General features: G+C 37.5%; 1 protein-coding gene across 2 annotated transcripts in view; it reads right to left on the bottom strand.

The window, feature by feature from the left end:
- Window positions 1-19,294, bottom strand: part of usta (uronyl 2-sulfotransferase a) — a 168,295-nt gene that overhangs the window by 74,796 nt on the left and 74,205 nt on the right. For both annotated transcript variants that reach the window (XM_061929321.2, XM_061929320.2), the window contains one exon: window positions 3,483-3,526. In XM_061929321.2, the coding sequence (XP_061785305.2) occupies window positions 3,483-3,526 (44 nt within the window). The remainder of the gene's footprint in view (window positions 1-3,482; window positions 3,527-19,294) is intronic.

Raw genomic sequence — 19,294 nt, forward strand, 5'->3', positions numbered from 1 at the left:
ATCATGGCATTTATGTTTGAAGGGTTCCTTTTCACAGCAAAGCACAAGATTTCAACAACATTTTGAGAACAAATACTGTATTGATGTTTTATACAACCCAAACCTAAAAATAAATACTATTAAAATAGTTATAACTAATTAAAACATATAGCAATTTTTTCCTATATATATATATATATATATATATATATATGTGTGTGTATATATATATATATATATATGTGTGTGTATATATGGGACGGCGTGGCGAAGTTGGTAGAGTGGCCGTGCCAGCAATCGGAGGGTTGCTGGTTACTGGGGTTCAATCCCCACCTTCTACCATCCTAGTCACGTCCGTTGTGTCCTTGGGCAAGACACTTCACCCCTTGCTCCTGATGGCTGCTGGTTACCGCCTTGCATGGCAGCTCCCGCCATCAGTGTGTGAATGTGTGTGTGAACGGGTGAATGTGGAAATACTGTCAAAGCGCTTTGAGTACCTTGAAGGTAGAAAAGCGCTATACAAGTATAACCTATTTATCATATATATATATATATATATATATATACACTGTATATATATATATAGAAAAAAATGCTATATGTATATATATATATATATATATATATATATATAGAGAGAGAGAGAGAAAACAATTGCTGTATGTTTTAATTAGTTATAACTAAATAGAGTTGCAAATTATTTTAATAGTATTTATTTTTAGGTCTGGGTTGTATAAAACATCAATACAGTATTTGTTTTAAAAATGTTGTTGAAATATTGTGCTTTGCTGTGACAAGGAACCCTTCAAACATAAATACCACGATAAATAGTGGGGTTTTGGCAACAGCTCATAGACTATATTTGACCAATCAAAGTCTATGAGCATGAACTGATGAAGTCTACTTGAATGAGAGGAGGAACCTCTTTTAAGACAAACCAAACAGTCTGAGTGGTTGAATACTCCTACAATTGTGAGTTAGTAAACAAACAAAAAATGTTTTTTTTTAAATCCGGAAAATACATCCATCCATCCTTTTTTTTTACGGCTTGTCCGAATGCAGCTGGGATAGGCTCCAGCAACCCCTACCGAAACATACATATCTTATATTTTTTAAGTGATTTTATTTTTTCCCCAAAAAATTCAAAACACTCAACATTTGGAGATACATACTTTTGTTTTTGGACAGCATCTCCCAAGGAAACAGATCTATTGTTGATGTTCCATTAAAAGCATTAAAAGCACATCGCGAGTTTAAAAAAAAAAAAAATCTGAAAAATACCATACTTTTTTTGGTAATATATTGTACTACCGTATGTGTAATCCTTCCCCGCCTCGAATAATATGAAAAACACACAACATTTGGACATTCATGCTTTTCCTTGGACAGCGTCTCTCAAGGAAAGACAGCTCTGTTGTTGCTGTTCAATTATAAGAATTTGGGGGTTAAATCACCAAAAGTGATTCCCGGGCGCGGCCACCGCTGCTGCCCACTGCTCCCCTCACCTCCCAGGGGGTGATCAAGGGTGATGGGTCAAATGCAGAAAATAATTTCGCCACACCTAGTGTGTGTGTGACAATCATTGGTACTTTAACTTTAACAAGCATACGTCACCACATATTACGAGTTTTTAAAAGATACCAATTTTTTTTGTCATATTTTTTTTTTGTTAATTCCTTTTATTTTTCCACATAAAATGAAAAACAACCATAATTTAAAGATACAGGTACAAAACCCAAAACCAGTGAAGTTGGCAGGTTGTGTAAATGGTAAATAAAAACAGAATACAATGATTTGCAAATCCTTTTCAACCTATATTCAATTGAATAGACTGCAAAGACAAGATACTTAACGTTTGAACTGGTAAACTTTGTTATTATTTGCAAATATTAGCCAATTTGGAATTTGATACTTGCAACATGTTTCAAAAAAGCTGGCACAAAGAGGTAAAGAAGCATCCGGATTGTTATAGGCACAAAGTTGAAAAGCCAGCATCTGTGATGGTATGGGGGTGTATTAGTGCCCAAGGCATGGGTAACTTACACATCTGTGAAGGCACCGTTAATCCTGAAAGGTACATACAGGTTTTGGAGCAACATATGTTGCCATTCAAGCAACGTTATCATGGACACCCCTGCTTATTTCAGCAACACAATGCCAAGCCACGTGTTACAACAGTGTGGCTTTGTAGTAAAAGAGTGTGGGTACTAGACAGGCCTGCCTGTAGTCCAGACCTGTCTCCCATTGAAAATATGTGGTGCAATATGAAGCCTAAAATACCACAACGGAGACCCCCGGACTGTTGAACAACTTAAGCTGTACATCAAGCAATAATGGGAAAGAATTCCACCTGAAAAGCTTCAAAAATTGATCTCCTCAGTTCCCAAACGTTTACTGAGTGTTGTTAAAAGGAAAGGCCTTGTAACACAGTGGTAAAAATGCCCCCGGGCCAACGTGTTTGCAATGTGTTGCTGCCATTAAATTTTAAGTTAATGATTATTTGCAAAAAAAAATGAAGTTTCTCAGTTCGAACACTAAATATCTTGTCTTTGCAGTCTATTCAAATGAATATAAGTTGAAAAGGATTTGTAAATCATCGTATTCTGTTTTTATTTACGATTTACACAACGTGCTAACTTCACTGGTTTTGTGTTTTGTATATGCTCTTCCTTGGGCAGGGTTTCTCGAAAAGAAAAAAAGAGATGCGAGTTTGGTCTTCCTGATTACTTTTATTGAATAGGTTTTCAATGAAACACATAGCAGTGACCGTTTCAACCCTGAACACAGTCTCCTTGCAAATGAGCAGTATGAACCCAAGCAGTCCAAAAACAGCAAGTTATCGGGTTCATTCTTATCGGTCCGATGTCGGAATTGTTTATTCCTCATTAACACGACACATTTCAGCCTAGGATGAAGTCCTGAGCTTCTGCGTGTGTACGAATCTTCCCCAGGACACGTCCATAGTGCATGGTGGAAACTATTAGTAATTTAATTGGCTTATTTTCTGTTAAATTCTCGTCTGGGACTACAGTTTGCGGTTCACAGATGAAGTTTGACGTTGATTCAAGCAGGAATTGTGCAGAAAAGAGCATAACCTCAGAAGACAAACAGTCTGTTTTATGACCTCGGTCCACCTGCAATTTTACAATAATTGTCCCTGTTATAAACAATGTGAATGGAAATAATTGGTTCCAGGATTAATAAAGCTTTCACCTGTCTTGACTGAGTGTAAAAGGAACGCTAACACAGCCGGTGACAAACACAAATTGCAAAAGTAGGGTGTTGAGTTTGAACAAAAACAAGGAGGAGGAGGAGTAAGTTAGTAGGGACTGAAAGAGCAGCTGGGTGCGTATATTTATTGTGTCTGTGCATGTGTGCATTTTATAGATCGTATATTATGTATTCTTTCTTTCTGCTTGTCTGGGATTCTATTAGGGCTGGAGTATAGCAATGGCGTGAAACAATGACGTGAAAGTGTGGAAAATAAGTGGAGCAGAACTCACTCTTGGAGCCGGAGGTCCGTGGTCATCCACGTATGTCGATTGACCTGCAAAGACAAGGACACACTTCTATAAAGCAATGAAATTAAAGAGTGTCGGCGGAAATAAAACATCTTATTTATTACAATCAGTAAGCTTTAAAGGCAAATATGAAGGGAAAGTGAGAAAGAGAAGTATGGAGACGAAATAGCTGGCACTGGATGTCCATAGCATGATGAGCAAGCATGACAATGCCCCCCACCAAATACAGGCGATGACACAAAATAATATGTATATATTGTTTGAATGTATATATATATATATATATATATATATAAATATATACAGTCATGGTCAAAAGTTTACATACACTTGTAAAGAACATAATGTCATGGCAGTCTTGAGTTTCCAATGATTTCTACAACTCTTTTTTTGTGATAGAGTGATTGGAGCACATACTTGTTGGTCACAAAAAACATTCCTGAAGTTTGGTTCTTTTATGAATTTATTATGGGTCTACTGAAAATGTGACCAAATCTGCTGGGTCAAAAGTATACATACAGCAATGTTAATATTTGGTTACATGTCCCTTGGCAAGTTTCACTGCAATAAGGCGCTTTTGGTAGCCATCCACAAGCTTCTGGCAAACTTCTGGTTACATTTTTGATGACTCCTCTTGACAAAATTGGTGTAGTTCAGCTAAATTGTTTGGTTTTCTGATATGGACTTGTTTCTTCAGCATTGTCCACACGTTTAAGTCAGGACTTTGGGAAGGCCATTCTAAAACCTTCATTCTAGCCTGATTTAGCCATTCCTTTACCACTTTTGAGGTGTGTTTGGGGTCATTGTCCTGTTGGAACACCCAAGTGCTCCCCAGAGGCAACCTCCGGGCTGATGATTTTAGGTTGTCCTGAAGAATTTGGAGGTAATCCTCCTTTTTCATTGTCCCATTTACTCTCTGTAAAGCACCAGTTCCATTGGCAGCAAAACAGGCCCAGAGCATAATACTATCACCACCGTGCTTGACAGTAGGTCTGGTGTTCCTGGGATTAAAGGCCTCACCTTTTCTCCTCCAAACATATTGCTGGGCAATGTATATTTATATATAAACACATTTCATTTGTGTTCCTGCCATTTCCACCCTGTGCTTTCTCTGCTGTGTGACGCAGCGGAACCCTCTTTCACAAGTTTTCAAGGAACTTCATGACGTACGCTAACTTTTTTCTCAGATTAACCAATAATTCTGCTTCAAGTGCCCCACGCAAAAAGTAATATGACAAGGAAGTATACAGCGAGCGCAGATAACTACAGTTTTATCGCAGTAGGGAAGTTTTATCATGAATCACTCTGATGTCTTTGGATGTTGAAGTTCATCCAGGTTGCTTACTATATGCTCACGTTATTCAGTCGATCATAACTAGACTGCTAGTTTGTCTTAGAGCAATGGTTCTTAACCATAGGACCTGGGCTAACTGTCGGGTCGCGACCGCCCCCTAGAGGGGTGACAAAAAATATATGTTTCTCAGTTGCAATGCACTTTTCCACCACTTGTGGCAGTAGTGACAATCTTAAACAGACAGAAGAAGTCTGGAGCTAAAGTCAGAGAAGGTTCTTAAGTACAAAACTTATGACTAAACTGTTGAAGAGGTATTTTCGATTTCACTTTATTTTATTAGTTAAGAAACATAATCATTATTAATTAATGTATTCATTTAACACATCAGATGAGCACGTTCGGCAGAGCACAAAGACAGAGTACTTACAAACAGTAATGTGTTTAGACAGAAAAGGGAGAAAGGACGCATTTTGGCTTAAAAACTAACGATAAAGGTGAAGTTATAACACTGAAACGCCCACCGGTAGAGGTGCTTTAAGACGTAGCTAATTAGCTAGCGGCTAAAGTCTAGCCGCAGTCGGCTGTGTTTTAGCTACCGTATTTTCCGCACTATAAGGCGCACCTAAAAACCACAAATTTTCTCAAAAGCTGACAGTGCGCCTTATAACCCGGTGCGCTTTATTACGATTCATTTTCATAAAGTTTCGATCTCGCAACTTCGGTAAACAGCCGCCATCTTTTTTCCCGGTAGAACAGGAAGCGCTTCTTCTTCTACGCAAGCAACCGCCAAGGAAAGCACCCGCCCCCATAGAACAGGAAGCGCTTCTTCTTCTACTGTAAGCAACCACCCGCCCCCGGAAGAAGAAGAAAAAACGCGCGGATATCACCGTACGTTTCATTTCCTGTTTACATCTGTAAAGACCACAAAATGGCTCCTACTAAGCGACAAGGATCCGGTTCATAAAAAGACGCAATCTCTCCATCCGCACACGGATTACTACCGTATTTCACAGCAACTGATATTCCTGTGAACCGCACTGTGGAACGGGAGCACGTACGGTGAATATTCGCACCACAGGGAATGAGAAGTCATCCTTCACTGTGGTTCTAGCTTGCCATGCTAACTTCCACCCATGGTGATATTCAAAAGGAAGACCTTGCCAAAAGAGACCTTTCCAGCCGGCGTCATCATAAAAGCTAACTCGAAGGGATGGATGGATGAAGAAAAGATGAGCGAGTGGTTAAGGGAAGTTTACGCGAAGAGGCCGGGTGGCTTTTTTCACACAGCTCCGAAGGCGAACACACCTTCACTAAGACGGGCAGACAGCGTCGGACGACATACGCCAACTTTTGCCAGTGGATCGTAAATGCCTGGGCAGATATTTCGGTCACAACTGTGGTCCGAGCTTTCCGGAAGGCAGGATTCACAGAACTACTGGACAACAACAGCGACACTGACTCCGATGACTTCGACGAGACGGAACCGGCCATTTTGGATCCCACGCTTGCGCAACTTTTCAATTCGGACACCGAAGACGAAGAATTCGAAGGATTTACGAATGAAGAATAACTTCAGAAGGTGAGCGCTATGTTTATTTTGTGTGTTGTGACATTAACGTTCGAGCAACATTATGTTGCTATTGCTCTACACCATTTTGAATTTTACTATGTTTGTGATTGCACATTTGCGTACATTTTGGGACAGAGTTGTTAGAACGCTGGTTTTCAATATATTATTAAAGTTTGACTGAACTATCTGACTGTTTTTTTGACATTCCCTTTAGCGCAGCGTAGGCGCGGCTTATAATCCGGGGCGGCTTATTGGTGGACAAAGTTATGAAATATGTAATTCATTGAAGGTGCGGCTAATAATCCGGTGCGCCTTATAGTGCGGAAAATACGGTACTTCTAAATCACAAATCCTCGCCTCTATGGCGACAAATAAAGTCAGTTTCTTACAAGTATCATCCCTGCAGGACGAGGAATAGATAAACACCGTAGCTCACCGGCGTCAAAATGTAAACAAACTCCATGGGTGGATCTACACCTAACATCCACTGTAATGATACCAAGTACAGGAGCGTATCTAATCGATACTACTATGATTACTATGATTTTGTGGCGTGACAAAATATTTTTTCTTTTTTATATTATGTTTATAAACTCAGGAAATATGACCCTGGACACATGAAGACTTTGACTATGACTATGACTATACAGTATATGATCCTCTAACGACTTGGTATCGGATTGAGTGGGAAAGTTGGGCCCCGAGGTCAAATAGGTTAAGAACCCCAGTCTTAAAGGACTTAAATTGGGTAGATCTAGTCTAAATACTATACTACAAGTCTACACCCAACAGCCCAAGTAGAGTTAATGAGTGGCAAGATGTTCCATGTGGGAACTATTGAGCGCAGACATTCAGACAGGAGCTTCCTTTTCTTGTGGCTACAAACAACATGTATCCCTATTCCCTACATCCAGGTGGTTCAGTCCAAAGGGAGGAAGACAATTTGGCAAGGAGAGGAAATATTACACAACAGAACAGTCTCTCCTTGTGTCTCTGAAATTGGATCCAGCAGTGCAGCTGGGATAGGCTCCAGCTCCCTCGCGACCCCGAGAGGGACACGAGGTAGAAATGGAAGGATGGAAGGAAGACACACACACACACACACACACACACACACACACACACACACACACACACACATTCTTGTATGTGATACCTTCTTGAAACCTCCAAAAAAACGCCTACCTCTTTAGGACCACCCTTTCCAGATATATAAATATTTCTATTTACAACATGAATAATATATACAAACTATGCAAAGATAAAAAAGCTTGTTGTGAAAAATGAGTTGGAATTTCACAAGAAAAAGATCACAATTTCACAAGAAAAACTTAGAATGTTGGCATTATTATAATAAAAGTCGTAATTTTACTCAACGCAAGTCAAAATCATACAAGAAAAACTGAACCTTTGTGCAATATTATGATAAAAGTTGGAATTTTACTCAAAAACAGTCGCAATTTTACAAAAAAAGCTTAACATTTTGGAATTGTTATGAAAAGAGCCAACATTTTACTCGCCAAAGGTCACTATTTTAGAAAAAAAACTTTAAAATTATGGCAATATTATAATAATGATCATAATTTTACTCTGCAAAATTATGACAAAAGTCTTAATTTTACTAAAAAAAATTCACTATTTTACAAGAACAAAAAACGTTTTTATATTGTGATAAAAGTCAGAATTTTACATGACAAATGTCAGTATTTTGCATTAAAAAGTAATAATTTTACATTAAAAAAGTAATACTTTTACGAGAAAATATTGCAATATTACAGAAACAGAAAGAATATGAGAAATTGTTCCCAATTTTATAAGAAAAGAGTCGACACATAGTGAGAAAAAGACTGCTTTTAGTTAAATTGTATTATTATTTGTTTTTGTTTGTTTGCAATTGGAATTCAGTCTTCATTATTTACTTCAAGTTATTACAGTATGTCTCTATATACATTTTTTTTTATTATTATTATTAATTTTGGCCAAAGGGGGCGCATTTCAATTTCCTTTTTTTTTTTTTTTGTCCTGTCCAGCTTCTCAGGCAAATCATATAGTTGATGCAGATGCCCATATCGGCTGTTCAGATTTACTTTACAAAAGAGAAGTGTAGGATACTTCTTTTGTTGCCTTATTTGTATTTGACTCTATTAAATGTATTTATATTATCATTTGGTGCAGCCGGGCCAGAGCAGGAGGGGATAGAAAGAGAAAAAAAGGAAGACAGAGGGGGAAATTGTGGGGACAAGAAGGGGATTAGACAGAGAGACAAAAACAACAACAGCAAACACAACAATAACAACAACAACAACAACAGAGCAACATCAGCAAATACGACATGTACGTTTGTACAAATATGATGGTAAAAGTGATAGCAAATAAGCAGTTAGCGAAAATAAAAAATACAGAAATGACACACACTTGTTATTTCATATGTTGACCAGAGGGGGAGCACTTTTAAAACCGACACACAGTCAATTTGAAAAATCCCTACTTTTTGGGGCCACCCTATCTTTGATAGATTTCACCACCAGGGATGCAAATGAGACATTCTCTATTAGATGCAATGGTTTTCTGTATGGGTAGCATGGTTTCGGTCCTAACTTGTTCACCGGTCCTCATATGGAATGTACTTTCCCCTGTTGATGTCTCAAGAAGGGTACAAATACAATAACACACACACACACACACACACACACACACACACACACACACACACTCACTCTAGTTTATACAAAGCCTATGTTTCTCTCTAGGCTCCCGACATGATTGTGCTGGAGGTGGATTTCTCGATATAAATTCAACTGACTTGTTTTGTCTTAAATCCTCTCTGTCTTGTTTTGACACGAGACAGCGCTGTAACAGGGGTGCGTTGACTTATATCATCTGAATAACACACCTTTTAGTTAAAGGACGCACCTCTAGGGGGAGCATTTGAGGTCAGGTCAGGGGGAGGACTTCTCTGTCATCAGGTGCACACCAAACACCCGCCCACCAACTCCAACCTTTCGACATGCACTTCCCAGATGGGCTTGTCGTCAGTATTTTAGTCAAGAACACACTTCTTTAGGAACATTAAAAAGATTGTAAAGGTTGACCACACACGGAGAAAGGAAGCCTTAAAGCAACAATATGTAAACAGCGGACGTCTGAATAACAGCTTCTACGCCATTTGAAGGGCATACTGGTGTTTATGTGGTGAAATGCACAAATGAATGCAACAGTGATTAAACATTTGCATGAAAACGGATATTGTGTACTTAATAGCTTTGTGCGCTCTAAAAAATAATTACCGAATGTGTCGTTTTTCAGCTAATTGTGTTGTTGCTGCGTTTAGAAGAAGTCACAAAATAGCACACTCTTTTTATCTTTTACTGCCAAACACTAATTATACATGACCATACACATTAAAGGGGAACTATACTTTTTTTGGAATTGTTCACAATCATTATGCAAGACATGATGACAAATGTATTTTTTAATGCATTTTAACTCGTAAATAAAAGTTTGCTTGCAGCGGAGTCAATGAGAGGTCCTCTATTCCGCCCAAAAAACGCAATAAAAAAACATCCAAAAAGCGCCAACAATACTCCATTTACAGTTTGTGACTTGAATATTAACCAGGTATTAGTGGTATTGTTATTAGAAGAGCTAACGCAGAGAAACTATTTATAGCAGCGCCGTGCTCACAAGCTTGTGTGCCAATGTTGACCTGATAGACTGATCAGCTGTTTTTTCGTTTCCTTGCTCGTCAAACTTTTTTCTAGATCACAAATCATGTTTCTCACCTGGATAGTAGAAGGACGAGGACGTATTCTGACAAGTTGGAGCACTTTGACAGCCAATTTAGACCCGGCAATGGCAAGAAAAGACGCTTGGTTCTAGCCCTCTTTTTTCGCGAGGATTATGAGACATTCTTCATCTAAATGGGAATATATGAACAACTTAACAGTCGGCGTCCTAATGACAGCAGACATTGTACAGTAAGTGATGTTTTATTATGTTTGTTGGCTCTCATGAAGTTTGTAGTGAGCAGAAAAAAAGCATCTGTCGGGATGCGTTTTTGAAATTAATGGTGATTAATTTCAAAGAGGTTAAGAACCCCTGTCTTAAAGGACTTAGATTGGTCGGATCTAGTCTAGATACTATACTGCAAGTCAACACCCCAAGTAGCTCAAAATACGTAAATATTAAATCTTATTATAAGTCTTATTATATACATACATCATGTATATAAAACCTTAATGGAGGTGTTTGTATGTTTTTAAGGGCTTTTATAGGCAGAATAGAGCAGCTCCCATAGGCTCCATTGTAAGCGGACTTTTGATCGTATTTTATTTAATATTTAGAATGCATTAAAAAAAAAAAGTGTAATGTAATATATATTATTACATAATGATTGTGAAAGATTGGCAAAATTACAAAAAAAGTGCACTTCCCCTTTAACACCAGTATGTTGTTACAATATTTATTCAACAGTTTTTTTTAAATTGTCAATTACACAGCTCTCTTTTGTCCCGCATTCCGAACGGCCAAATAAGTTTGAAAATAATAATAGCGTCCTCTGTTGCGACTCGATATAGAATAAAACGTGTTTGTTTCTTCATATGAGTGATCTTTTTTTTTTAACAAAATCATATATATATATATATATATATATATATATATATATAAATATATACACACACATACATACATACATATATACATACACACACACATATACATATATACATATATATATATATATATACACACACACACATATATACATACACACACACACATATATATATATATAAATATATATACATATATATATATATATATATATATAACATCTATATATATGTATATACATATATATATATATATATATAACATCTATATATATATACAGTATATATATATGTGTGTATATATATATATATATATATATATATATATATATATATATATATACATATATACATATACAGTATATATATATATATATATATATATATATATATATATATATATATATATATATATATATATATATATATATATATATATAATTTTGCTTGGTCATAATTGTCTGACCAAATAGTACACCTACATGATAAAATGTACACATTACATTTTAACGATGGAACAGAAAATGGATACAATGTTATTGAATATAATAGTTAAAATATGATTTCTATAAGTTATGCACTCCAAACTGCCAAATGTTCATGTATGCGACTTTTTGTAAGTAAATAATGTAACACTGTATTATAGCAGTTCTCTTTACATTCTTAATGTTCAGATTTGAGCGTCAAATACATGTTTCTTGTCCATTTCCATTATTTCTTGTTAAATAATTCACCGCTCAGAGCAAGTAAATACGTTGTACCCCGCCATGCACCTAGTTCTACCGAGCTCGTTTGCCTAATAAAATGGTGGCAGATCTGCTCTGTTGCATACTGCACTATCATGAATGCACGCTCCGAAATTAACTAAAACAATTTTCTGAGGCTTTAGTTAGTCTCTTAGTCTGAATTGATTCTGGATTCTGAAATAATGTGATGCACCATATTTCGATTTGATGAATTGCATCTGCATATGCCAAGTTATACATTGTTGATTTATTACATTGTGCAGTAATTGTAATAACCTTTAAAAAGTGGTATCAAGACAATTTTAAAGATGCGCCATCCTTTAAACTTCATATTTTGAATATTAAATGGAATATTAAAGTTTGATCATATTAGGCCTATACTGGCTCACCTGCACTGGCTTTTTGTGCACTTAAGATGCGACTTTAACGTTTTACTATCCTATCCTATCTTGCTGATTGTATTGTACCATATGTCCCGGCAAGAAATCTGCGTTCTAAGAACTCCGGCTTATTAGTGATTTCCACAGCCCAAAAACAGTCTGCGGGCTATAGAGCGTTTTCTATTCGGGCTCCAGTATTATGGAATGCCCTACTGGTAACAGTTAGAGATGCTACCTCAGTAGAAGCATTTAAGTCCCATCTTAAAACTAATTTGTATACTCCAGCCTTTAAATAGACCCCCCTTTTAGACCAGTTGATCTGCCGTCTCTTTTCTGCTCTGCCCACCTCTCTTGCGTGGAGAGGTTAATATGTGACCACAGATGTTGCGCTAGCTGTTCAAAGTCGGGACCCGGGGTGGACCACTCATCTGCGCATCAGTTGGGGACGTCTCTGCGCTGATGACTTGTCTCCACTCAAGATGATCCCCTGCTGGCCCCACTATGGACTGGACTCTCACACTATTAACTAGATCCACTCAACGTCCATTGCACCGGTCCCCACATCTGCGGTCCCCTCAAAGGTTTCTCAACTGTCCCCACTGGGTTGAGTTTTTTCTTGCCCTGATGTGGGATCTGAGCCGAGGATGTTGTTGTGGCTTGTGCAGCCCTTTGAGACACTTGTGATTAAGGGCTATATAAGTAAACTTTGATTGATTGATTGATATTTTAGTCGACAAAATGCACTGCAATTTTAGTCGACTCAAATGTTGAGGAATTTCGTCGACTAAAACTAAATCAATTTAGATCACTAAATTATGACTTTTGTCAAAAGACTATGACTGAAACTAAAATGAAAATTGTAGTCAGAATTAACACTGCATGCCTATTACTGTGTTTTAGTGTTGGTCATTATGGTGGTACTTGGAGAGCCGAGTGTTTTCTGAAGTGGTACTTGGTGAAAAAGAGTTTGAGAACCACTTCTATAGATAATTATGTACAGACAAAATGGCATTTCCAGAAAGTCAAAATGAATGTGTGTCATGCGCCAGCGCAGTGAACTTAGGTCACCTGATTACAACCCACTTTTGACACACGGCGGGTGGGTGTATGTGTGGGTGTGTGTGTGTGCTTAGGGGATTTGGGAGTTTAAACGTCAAGAAATACTGCAAAACGGCAAACGCAGGCGCTAACTTGCCAATCTTCCCGTTATTTCTCAGCCATAATAACACTGACTTCTACGCTCAAGTGGAGAAATGGTTGAGAGGAGGACACCCTCCAGTTCAGGGTTCAGTTAAAAAAAAATCCTGAATTTTCTGATCATCTCCCACAACTAATGAAGACAAAGTGGGTTGGGAAAAAAAGGGACACACGCCAAAAAAATGTGCATGTGTCTGTGTTAGGGAGTGCTTGATTTAAGTGGAATGTGGCAGAGGAGGCATGTAGCTAAATGCCTAATTGGATTAAACTGTCACAAGATCCATTGCTTCTTGCCTGCAGCTGCACTGCCCAATTAACCATCTACTAGTGCAACATAAATTAGTAGATTCAATCCAAAGAGGTCATAAATTACACTAAAAAGCCCCGACTAAACATCCTTATTTGTAAACAAACCGTTACATTAGATTAACTAGTAATTGGGGTGTCTGATCTAAACAAGTACAACAAAAAGGATGAAAGGCAAACATTGGTAGCAAGAGAATTTAGTTTTAACGTGGGACTTCTGTCAGCGACAGGTCACTAGACTGCTGCCCCGGAATGTTCTGGTTATATAAAAAAAAAAAAGCAGATTACAGGTTCCACAGAGTGAGAAGTTCTCGTCTTTCACCACATCCTGTTGTTTGTAGCGGAGGGTGTGTGTGTGCTAGCTTCTGACATGTTTACATTGACAAGCATGTGTTTTTTTTCTGACCACAAGACTAACTTTTTCAAATTCTTGCCGGAATCTGGATTTTTGACACGTTAAAAGCAAAACTAATATGTTAGCTTAGCTGGACACATGCCAGTCGTCATTTTAAGACATAGCAGCTCGTCCAACCTTTGTCTTTGATGATTTCGGAAGAAATGATTGATTGTAATGTGCAAAACGTTTAGCTGTTTTGCTAAACATTAACCCGAAAAATTTCTGAAATTGTCTGCGGGTTGCTGTTTTTCATTTAGCGAGCAGTCAAATTCAGAATTAGCAAGCACTTAAAGCACTTCTATTGAGCAGGAGCTGTTTTTACCAAACACACCTGGCCTTTGATTAGTCAAAAGAGGTGTCAATCATTCCGAATAACCAGGAAGTCAAGGACATACTGTAGAACAGGGGTCCCCAATCTCCGGCCCGCCAGCGTCCACAATCTGGCCCGTGGTACGTCCAAAGTAAAAAATAAAAATAAAAATAAAATAAAAATTATATATATATATATATATATATATATATATATATATATATATATATATATATATATATATATATATATATATACTATCCATCCATCCATTTTTGGACACACCTTCTCATTCAATGGGTTTTCTTTATTTTCATGACTATTTACATTGTTGATTGTCACTGAAGGCATCAAAACTATGAATGAACACATGTGGAGTTATGTACTTAACAACAGAAGGTGAAATAACAGAAAACATGTTTTATATTCTAGTTTATTTAAATTAGCCAGCATTTTCTCTGATTACTGCTTTGCACGCTCTCGGCATTCTCTCGATGAGCGTCAGGAGGTAGTCACCTGAAATGATTTTCACTTCACATCACAGGTGTCATAGTTTTGATGCCTTCAGTGACAATCTACAGTGTAAATAGTCATGAAAATAAAGAAAACACATTGAAATGAGAAGGTGTGTCCAAACTTTTGGCCTGTACTGTAAAAATATATATATATATACATATATATATATATATATATATATATATATATATATATATATATATATATATATATATATATATATATATACATATATATATACATATATATATATACACATATATATATACATAAAAAAATATACATATATATATATACATATATATATATACACATATATATACATATACATATATATATATACATATACATATATATATATATATATATATACATATATATATATATATATATATACATATATATATATATATACATATATATATATATATACATATACATATATATATATACATATATATATATATAGAAAATGGATGGGATATATATATATATATATATATACATATATATATATATATATATATATATATATATATATATATATATATATATATATATATATATATATATTGTCACAATGCGGTGAGGGAAGTCCTGTGTTGGGGTTGTCTGGCGAACTTCCTGTTTTATGTTGAAAATCTAATCCTCCTCTCGTTTCAGGCCACTTGCCCTTCCTCCTGTCTGATGTATTTCCTGATTGCCTGATTGTGCCCACCTGTGTCACACTCCCTCATGTTTGCAGGGTTTCCCGCAACGGCCGCCTTAACAACAAAGAGCCACCGCCTAAACTAACGTCTTAACAAGCTCCCCTGTCAGTAAGTCTCTCTGCTGTGCTGCTGGTGCACCCCAGCATTGTCCCACCCACAGAACCATCTGATTGGTTACACGCAGAGCGGTAACAGCCAATCAGCAGTGTGTATTCAGAGCGCATGGGACAGGCAGGCAGAGAGGAGAGACGGTAGGGTGAGCAGAAAGGTGTTTAGCAGGTAAGCATAAGGCAGAGGACTCTCCCCAAATTATACAAACCCCGTTTCCATATGAGTTGGGAAATTGTGTTAGATGTAAATATAAACGAAATACAATGATTTGCAAATCATTTTCAACCCATATTCAGTTGAATATGCTACAAAGACAACATATTTGCTGTTCAAACTGATAAACTTTTTTTTTTTGTGCAAATAATCATTAACTTTAGAATTTGATGCCAGCAACACGTGACAAAGACGTTGGGAAAGGTGACAATAAATACTGATAAAGTTGAGAAATGCTCATCAAACATTTGTTTGAAACATCCCACAGGTGAACAGGCAAATTGGGAACAGGTGGGTGCCATGATTGGGTATAAAAGTAGATTCCATGAAATGCTCAGTCATTCACAAACAAGGATGGGGCGAGGGTCACCACTTTGTCAACAAATGCGTGAGCAAATTGTTGAACAGTTTAAGAAAACCCTTTCTCAACCAGCTATTGCAAGGAATTTAGGGATTTCACCATCTACGGACCGTAATATCATTAAAGGGTTCAGAGAATCTGGAGAAATCACTGCACGTAAGCAGCTAAGCCCGTGACCTTCGATCCCTCAGGCTGTACTGCATCAACAAGCGACATCAGTGTGTAAAGGATATCACCACATGGGCTCAGGAACACTTCAGAACCCCACTGTCAGTAACTACAGTTGGTCGCTACATCTGTAAGTGCAAGTTAAAACTCTCCTATGCAAGGCGAAAACCGTTTATCAACAACACCCAGAAACGCCGTCGGCTTCGCTGGGCCTGGGCTCATTTAAGATGGACTGATACAAAGTGGAAAAGTGTTCTGTGGTCTGACGAGTCCACATTTCAAATTTTTTTTGGAAACTGTGGACGTCGTGTCCTCCGGACCAAAGAGGAAAAGAACCATCCGGATTGTTATAGGCGCAAAGTTGAAAAGCCAGCATCTGTGATGGTATGGGGGTGTATTAGTGCCCAAGACATGGGTAACTTACACATCTGTGAAGGCGCCATTAATGCTGAAAGGTAAATACAGGTTTTGGAGCAACATATGTTGCCATCCAAGCAACGTTACCATGGACGCCCCTGCTTATTTCAGCAAGACAATGTCAAGCCACGTGTTACATCAACGTGGCTTCATAGTAAAAGAGTGCAGGTACTAGACTGGCCTGCCTGTAGTCCAGACCTGTCCCCCATTGAAAATGTGTGGCGCATTATGAAGCCTAAAATACCACAATGGAGACCCCCGGACTGTTGAACAACTTAAGCTGTACATCAAGCAAGAATGGGAAAGAATTCCACCTGAGAAGCTTAAAAAATGTGTCTCCTCAGTTCCCAAACGTTTACTGACTTTTGTTAAAAGGATTAGGCCATGTAACACAGTGGTGAACATGCCCTTTCCTAACTACTATGGCACGTGTTGCAGCCATGAAATTCTAAGTTAATTATTATTTGCAAAAAAATAAAAATAAAGTTTATGAGTTTGAACATCAAATATCTTGTCTTTGTAGTGCATTCAATTAAATATGGGTTGAAAAGGATTTGCAAATCATTGTATTCCGTTTATATTTACATCTAACACAATTTCCCAACTCATATGGAAACAGGGTTTGTAATAAACACCTCCCAGTCAACTACTAGTAACATTACTATGAGCCCGTTGACGTTCTAGAAACATAAGCGGCAGTTCAGCTCGCTCACAGTCCTTGAGGTGAAGACTAATTAGCTTTTAGCGCAACGTTAGCTCACTATGCAGTGTGTGTGCGTGCGTGCGTGCGCATGTGTGTGTGTGTGTGTGCGCCCCACATGAAACGGACAGCAAAGCCCTGTCTGTCTGAGAGAAAGACAAGCACTATTGACTTACAGTTAACAACTAAGTTATTTCACTTTACCTTTTTCTGTGTTGATTGAGCTGTGTTGAAGCAGCAAAAACAACATTATGTTAAATGAAGAGTTTCCTGAAGCTGTCTCTGATTATTTATTTATATAATAATGTGATTAAAGTCTACATGAACTCCATGATGTTCAGGAATGAATAGTCTCTCCTATTGCTATTGTACTATTTTTTCAGCTATAGTTACATTAATCTTTAGTAATGTAGAAGCCTAGTTTTGGATGGCAGGGTCCCTGCTATCACATGTTGATAAAAATATAACATTTATTTAATAAAAATCATTTCCAGGGTGTACCCCGCCTTCCGCCCGATTGTAGCTGAGATAGGCTCCAGCGCCCCCCGCGACCCCAAAGGGAATAAGCGGTAGAAAATGGATGGATGGATGGGCATTTACAGGCATGATGAGTTGAGCATATGTCAGCATGTGGCGACACTTTGAACTCTTTTTTTCAAATGCTTATTGCAAACGCTTACTTACAGTAAGTCGTTAATTTGACTTAGTAAGTCATTATTTTGTCATTATTTTCGACTTAGTAAGTCATTATTTTGTCATTAATTTGACTTACTAAGTCATAATAATGACATACTTGGTATCTCAGGTAACTAGGACTGTTTTGTGTTTTGTTTTTACTTTACGGAAAAAATATCTCGATATATATGGTATATCGCCATTCAGCAAATGGATGTTATTTTGAAATATTATAAGATTCTATTTGGTTATTTTTTAATAAATATGTGTTCAATGAAATCAGAGTCTGTAGTCTATTGCCCCCCCAGGCTGTGGTGGCAGCGATGAGGTGGAGACGTGATGGCGACAGGCCGAGTTACACTGTTCCTTACATACACCCACCCCCTTCCCCGTCCGTCCGCCTGTCCCGGGCGACGCCCTCTCCCCCACTGTTGATGTAGAAGCCCGTATGTAATTTAATTTACAAGCCTTTCAGTGCTAATAGCAGAGGTACACTACATGTATCGTTGCCATTTTCATAAAATAATATACCTACGATACATGTAAATGTATTTAGGTGGGTTTTACCACATGAAATGGCACAATATACATAAATACTCACTAAAACAGCAGTAAATCAGGTCTGTTTCACTTTGTTCGCATCAGATTTCGTAATGATATCATGACAATTTGACTTTACCTTTCATAATACATTCACCAATGATACCAGGAGTGTGAAAAAAATATAGTTTCTGAGAAGGATGTGTATTTCATCTGAAACTTGTGGTAAAAAAAAGTACACTTAAACAAGTAAATAAAGACATATGTACTGCAGCTGATGGCTTAATAAAACACACGGTTAAACTTAGCAGCCATACGGTTACAGCTTCTACTAAACATGTGGGCCATAATTGTCACCATATGTGAATTGGTTACATTTATACAGGAATAAATCTATATATGTGTATGTTTGTGTGTGTGTGTCCACTCCACCCTTTGATTAGGAGCGAGGCACAACGCCACCCATCAATCTAATTACAGAAGCTTCACGGTCTCCGCCTACTCCGCCCTGCTTTGCTTTTGCACCACCAACGCCATCATCAATTTTATGGAAATAAGTTTGATATAAAT

This window comes from Nerophis lumbriciformis, linkage group LG34 (assembly GCF_033978685.3).
Source record: "Nerophis lumbriciformis linkage group LG34, RoL_Nlum_v2.1, whole genome shotgun sequence".
In the NCBI taxonomy this organism is placed as follows: domain Eukaryota; kingdom Metazoa; phylum Chordata; class Actinopteri; order Syngnathiformes; family Syngnathidae; genus Nerophis; species Nerophis lumbriciformis.